The 6,693-nt window shown below is 46.6% G+C and overlaps 1 protein-coding gene across 1 annotated transcript in view; it reads right to left on the bottom strand.

Moving 5' to 3' along the window:
* The window catches only part of RFX4 (regulatory factor X4), a 124,187-nt gene extending 117,748 nt beyond the window's left edge, over nucleotides 1-6,439 (bottom strand). Inside the window, exon 1 of the mRNA XM_011354425.1 lies at nucleotides 6,370-6,439. Within this exon, the coding sequence (XP_011352727.1) occupies nucleotides 6,370-6,439 (70 nt within the window). The remainder of the gene's footprint in view (nucleotides 1-6,369) is intronic.
* Between the last annotated feature and the right edge of the window lie 254 nt (nucleotides 6,440-6,693).

The following is a 6,693-nucleotide window of genomic DNA, read 5'->3' as shown; positions in this document are numbered from 1 at the left end:
GGCTGTAAATTTACTTTCCACAACATAGCATAATGCTTATTCCATCCCCCAGACCAGGGGTCCCCAACCCCTAGGCCACGGACCAATACTGTTCCCAGTTAGGAGCTGGGCTGCACTGCAGGAGGTGAGCGGCCGACAAGCGAGCAAAGCTTCATCTGTATCTGCAGACGCTCCCCAGCGCCAGCATCCCCGCCTCAGCCCCACTTCAGATCATCAGGCATTAGATTCTCATAGGAGCGCGGGTCCCTGGTGCCAAAAAGGTTGGGGATGGCTGCCCAGACCATCCACTATTCATTTATTCATCCATTTATTCAACATCGTCAGCTAAGTACAGTCATTTCTGCCCTAATGCTTGTTCTGAAGATAAGAATGTGTTCCAATGCAAGTATTATGTTAGGGAACGTTTGAGCACAGAGAAAACTTTGTGTTTGCTTATGCTTGGTTTCTTCTGTAAGAAACTTGAGGTGAAAGCAGAAAAACACTCGTAGCTGAACTGAGCCCCATAGGAATATGCAAACTTCACACACGCTCACACCTCAAACGTCTACCATGTGTGTTAGGAGTCACATCTGCCCAGGTAACTCATGTCCCTCTACTTCACAGTAACTCTCAAGCGGCCGCCCTTCTGACATTCACTTCCAAAAGCGAACTTCAGTCTCTTCCAACGTGAAGGGTCATATTTACTGTATTTGTGTATCTTGTAGCCATTTAACGTGCAAAACTGTGCTATCGTTCTTATTGGGCTCTTTATATTTTAATGTGTCACTGACAAAGGTTTTGAGTGTTGTGCCCCTTATTTTTCCAGTAAACTCCGTGGTTTTTATTGTGCAGTTTTGCAGAACGGTGAGTTTTAGGAATGCCAACGTGGAGTTACAGCAGAACCGACGATGGCTATGGTTGCGTGCTTTTGCACGCTGCTGTCATTATAACATGGGAACTAGCGTTTATTGGACACCTATTTAACACGCCAGGCCCTCTATACATGTTATCTCTTGGAACTGAATCTCTCGGAATTGAAGATTGTAATCTCCATTTTTCCTAAAAAGCAAATGAAGCTTAGAGAGATGAAGTAACGTGACTCCTCATAATTCAAAGAGCCAAGGGAAAGATCATTAGTTAACGCCTTGGTAACATATTGTAAAAAGAATCCATGTTGGCGAATAAACTATGCAAAGAGGGGAGAAAGCAAACTCTAACGGCAGGGAGAAATGTTGCGTTTTGTTTTATATTTTATGTTCCAACAAACTGCTCTTTTAAAAGCTGCTTCCAACATTGTAAATAAGTCGGGAGACGTGGGGTGGGGAAGTAGGGGGATGGATATCCAAGGGGAGGAACAGGAGCCAGCTTGTTAAGAGTATATGGAAATCTGGTATTTCTGAGGAAACACTGAGCAGCAGAGAAATTCAAAACACTGAGACGCCACCCCTTCCAGATATCAAATGCACAACCTAGAAACAAATGACTTAGAATATTTTCAGAGCTGTGATGGCACAAGGTGGGCGTTTTGTCATCACGTCATATCCCAAAACACATCTGAATACAAATCTCCAGAATTCTTTGAAGGGCTTTCTAGGATGCCAGAATGTCTCCACTCAGATCTTCTAATCCCTTCAATCCTGGCGCATTTTCCCTTGGCAACAGCCATGAGTGATTTTGGATGGTATCTACTGAAATTCACTGCCTCTTTCTCCACCAAACCATACCACTCGAAGCAATTTCTGTCATTCCAGGCTCGCCCCTGGCCTTCCTAGCTAAGTATTCACACCTATGTACTCTCACATGTGTGTGGGTACACACAGCCACACACGTACCACCGCCAGCCCCTTCAGCGGAAATAGGGAACTAAGAGAAACTCTCGCTCACTCATTTGCCTGTGTCAGGATCAGGCCTCTTAAAACTGGAGTCCTCAAAAGGGTCTATTCCTGCAGGTGAGAATCCCCAGTGATTGATGGGACTCTCTCTGAAGAACTCTTGGCAACATTCCGGAGAGGACTGGCCTAAACACCAAGAGAGCTGCCCAAAGGAGTTCAAGTCAAAGAACTCTCTGATGGCCGAGCCTCTCCCCACACTGCCCAGGGCTATAGAGAGATGAAAGCAAGGTTATAAGGAGGGAGAGGGGGTTGGAAGTGCAATTAAAAAAAAGAGAAGAAATCGCACCAAAGAACCCTTACCCCTTCCCATTGCACCCGCTCGGTCTCTCTGACCCATAGTCTATGCCCGTCGCCACTCTGCTCCCCGCTCTGCTCACTAGGGCAACACGGAATCAGTGTGGTCTCTCCTGCACATGACAGATAGAGGAAGACAGGCATCGTGTCTCCATTTTTCTGGTCAAAGTATCCCCTTCGTTTCACTTCTTTCTTGGAAGAAATTTTTCCCAATTCTCTGCCATCCAATTCACCTGTTTCTGGCTGTCTTCTAGTTAATCAATGTCCCTTTGAGCATGGAACACCCAGGATGAACTCTCAGAAGTTCCAGACGGTGGTGTGAACAGTGCCAAGAATGGCAGAACCATCACCTCTGCTGTTCTGGACACATGGAGTTCTCAGAGCATTCAAGACCTTGCATTCCACAGTGCATGGATGGGGTATCTGGACCTCATGTCCCATAACTCAGGTTGCTCCACACGATTGGAAGGCCCCTATTAGGTCCTCTGAAGTAAGTTTCATAGACTTTAAAACTATAAACAATGGAATTTTGGTCTTGCAAAGATCAATAATTATGCAACCAGAATGACATGTATATTGAAGTTTTTATAACACACTGTATTCATCTCTCTTATTTATTTGTAGAATATGTGATGTAATAATAACAAAGGCCACCATATATTGAGCCATTGTTGGCCAGGCATTATGCAAATGCATTATATACACCATCATACTAAACAACCCTATGAGGTAGGCGCTATTAATATGCACATTTTAGAGATAAGAAAACTAAACCTCATAAAGTTTAGGTGACTTGACTAAGTCACCCAGCTGGTAAGAGCAGGACCGGCATTCAAACTCAGGTCATAATCAGTGCTCCCTCCAAGCATGAACTGCGTCCCCAGAACACAGTACCAATATTACAGCATTGATCACAGTCTCCCTTGCATTAGAACTTTTGCAAACCCTCTACTTGTGTATTACAACTTTTGCTAAATTCATATTTCTTTGTCATACACAACAGGCTCTTCGGTTTAGGTTTTAAACATCTTAAGAATGGAGTCCATTTTATTCTATTTCTTTTGCCTCTCCACTTGTGCCTAGTATAAAGTTCTTCCTATAATCTGGCCTCGATAAATGTTATATTATTGCCACACATGACATCAAAGTATACCCAGCATATAGATAGATATGTCCACACATGTATAGAATTTCCTAAAAAGTATGACACATCAAAGGCTATTTTCTAAATAAAGAAAGCAAAGTTCAACAATTACTTTGTGCCTTCTAGACACAAGAAGCTGTGAGTGACATAGACAAGAATAAGATGGACTTCTGCCCACTAGCTGTCATCCAGAACGTGAGGCAGGGGCTAATCCTCAAGCTCATGGGCGCAAGGACCTGTTCTTTTTGTTTGCCACCTTGTACCCGGTGGCTGGCACTGTGTCTGGCCCTATAAATGCTGCAGAACAAATATGAGTTGTGGAATGCATCGCTTTTTTCAAAAACCAACATTAAGTTCCTACTGTGTGCCAGGTACTACACAAGGATATTCACGTATGTCATTTAAATTTAACCCCAGAACAATATTATGTGAGATGTTTTAATAGTTCTGTTTACAGAAATGAAAACTAAGGCTTGAAGCAACAGTCCTAACCCAAGGCAGACTGTGATCGATGCTGTGATATTGGTTCTGAGACACTGGAGGACAGCTCAGGGCACACTGGGGCAACTTAGTGCTCCCAACTGCCTCATTCCTGATCCATAAAGATCATCTGACCTTTCAGTAACGACCAAGCTTGCTCAAAGTGCCCCAAAGGATTTAACAACGGCTGTGAGTGTAGGCTCCTAGGCTGCGAAGCATCCCTTCACCTGACTCCTCGGGATCATGGGCAGGTAGCAGGATGCCGATAACAATGCCTTGTGAATTTGCACTTTACAAGGAGTTTTACCCACACTCTTTAGTGGCGGCTCTTCATGTCCCCCGAGTTTAGATTGAAGATCTGAAGCCCCGAATTTGAAGTGACTGTTTTAAGTTCGTATAATGAGGTTAAGCAGAGCCATAAGTGGTCATCGGGTTTTCTAGGAGGCTTGGTTCCCTTTGCAGCAGCAAAGAATAACCAGGAAGTAGCTGCTGCATCAGGACGTGGCACGTCCAAGGCTGTCCAAGGCTCAGAGCAGCGTTTCATTAACACGTATTGGTCTGGCAGGAGCAGCCGACTACGATGGTTATCCACAGCCAGGTAATCCTTGAAGTTTACAGAGCACAGTGAAATGAAGAACCTGATCTGAGCTTCACGGTCCACCTCATGAGATTGAAATTCATCCCACTTTACAGATAAGGAAACTGGGGTTTAGAACATGGCAGTGGCTTGTTGGCAGTGGCTTGGGCAAAGTCACACAGCTAGAAGGACTGAAGTCAGAATTTAAACCCAGATCTTCAGTCTCCAAGGCCTCTGTTGCTTCTTTCTGCCTTCTCATATTGCAAACAGACCAGTTGTTTTCTCTTAGATTATCTATCTATCCACTCATTCATTTTGCAAATAATTATCAAGTGCCTTCAATATAAAGTTCCAACAAAAGAGATGGACAAATACTTTTTAACAAAAAGCCAATGTTATCCTTGGTGGACTAGGGTCCCAGGACTTGAAAATATATTGTTTTGTTTTTTTTTTAATGTATTATTCTTATTATTTCCCCCACCTTAAAAATGTAAGTTTTAACAATGCCGTATGTCTTGTTCAATGCTTAGTACCCAAGAGCTAGGAACTGTGTGAGGCACAGAGCTGGTGGTGGAGGCTGTGATGAAGTGGGGGGGGGGTCCTCCCCCAGGAAGCCTCTGAGAAGATAGTGTTGGAGCAGAGACTGGGAGCACTGAGGGAACAAGGCCTTCAAAGCTTCAGAGTGGGGACCACAAAGGCAGAAGCCCTGAGGAGGGATCCCATGTGACCTGTTTAAAAAATGGCAGGAAGCTCCAGTGGCTGATGTGGGATGACCAAGGGGGAGACAGTACGAGATGAAGGAAAAGACAGATCGAGCCAGAGGGATGCGGCCGTGGAGTTAGAACTGGACTTCAGATCCAAGCCCTGCCCCTTACTGGCTGTGTAACCTTGGGATGGCTCCTGAACCTTCCTAAAACCCTACCGTCTAGGTTCTCCAAAGAGTAACTGAAATAACACAGGTTATTTCAGTTCTCCAAAGAGTAACTGAAATAACACAGGTGAAGTACTTAGAAGGCCTGGTTTTGTGGGCCATGGAAAGATGGTGAAAGCGTGGTCTCTATCCACCAGGAGCTGGCAGCCCAGTGTCAGAAACAGACAGCAGTGGTGAGGTCTGGCATTATTGAGTGTCCCTCCACCCCGCCCCCACCACGACCAGTCACCCTGATTCACAGGCCTCCTCCTCCCAGCAACAGAGACATTAGCAACTCCGATCTGTGAGCAGGAAACTGAGAGTCAGAGAGGTTAGGCAAAGTCCCCCAGCTGCTTAGTGGCTGAGCTGGGTCGGGTCTGTCTGCCTCCGAAGCCGGTCTCGCCGCAGCACACTGCCTCAAGAAGCCAGCAGGTAACCAAGGTATATTCGTTATTAAGATAAGGTGCCTGAAAGGGAGCTTCCAAGTTGGCCTGGCTGCTTCCTACAGCAGGTGGCGTTTCCGCTGGTCCTTAAAGGATTCGGCATCTGCCAGACCAAGGAGCAAGGAAGGGCATTTTGGACAAGGAGGTCACCATCATGGACAAAGGCACAAAGTAGGTTTTGGGAAAGGCGAAGACTTCACTGACCCACGACCCACGGAGTGGCGGGTGACAGGTGGGAGAATCCGTTAGAAGTGGATCGCAAGGGCCTATCCCGCCAGGCCAAGAGCCTGCAGGCAGCCGGGAAGCGGTGGTGATTTTTAAGCAGTGGGGGAGGAACCGACGAGCTTTGTTTCTGAGGAACTGGATGAGAACAGGGAGTTCTTGACTTATGCAATACCTGAAGAAAACACTGCCTGACTTATAAAAGTGTCACTGAGTTTTAATGGGAGTTATTCATACTCGTTCTATCAACAGTCTTTTAGGCCTCTGTGCTGGGGCCTATTTTAGGAACTCACAGCTTTATAAATGCTACATAAAAGAGTTGACATGCCACCCTCACAGCTACCAAGCAAGGACCAGGCCCCAGTCCCTCTGGGGGTGCCAGAGTGCACCCCAATCTCCCCTCCCCTCCCTGGGGCCCTGGTCATTACCAGTGGAACCACACCAACGTAGCCTGCTTCTGTCTCCCATGGCACCAGGGTGTGCTTTCCTCTTGATCATTCTCTCTTAGCCCCCTTTTCTCTCTCCCCTGGGCTCCCCACGGTGGTGACACAGAGGATCATGTGGAAAGTGTGGGCCCCAGGAGGCTGGTAGCTGTGGCCTCTCCAGGGGAGAACTCAGGTCAGTGGGTTGCCATGGCAACACCTCAGGCCCTGCCCCAGGGGCCTCTGGGTTCCAGGAAGGGGCCCCTGCCCTGTCTCCAAGGGGCGGTCCCACCCTTCCCCTACTTTTACTCCTTCCCCTGCCCACCAAAT

Source organism: Pteropus vampyrus, unplaced genomic scaffold, assembly GCF_000151845.1.
Source record: "Pteropus vampyrus isolate Shadow unplaced genomic scaffold, Pvam_2.0 Scaffold16, whole genome shotgun sequence".
In the NCBI taxonomy this organism is placed as follows: Eukaryota; Metazoa; Chordata; class Mammalia; order Chiroptera; family Pteropodidae; genus Pteropus; species Pteropus vampyrus.
The sequence above is the reverse complement of the archived record's forward strand: the minus strand, read 5'-3'. Positions and strand labels throughout refer to the sequence as shown.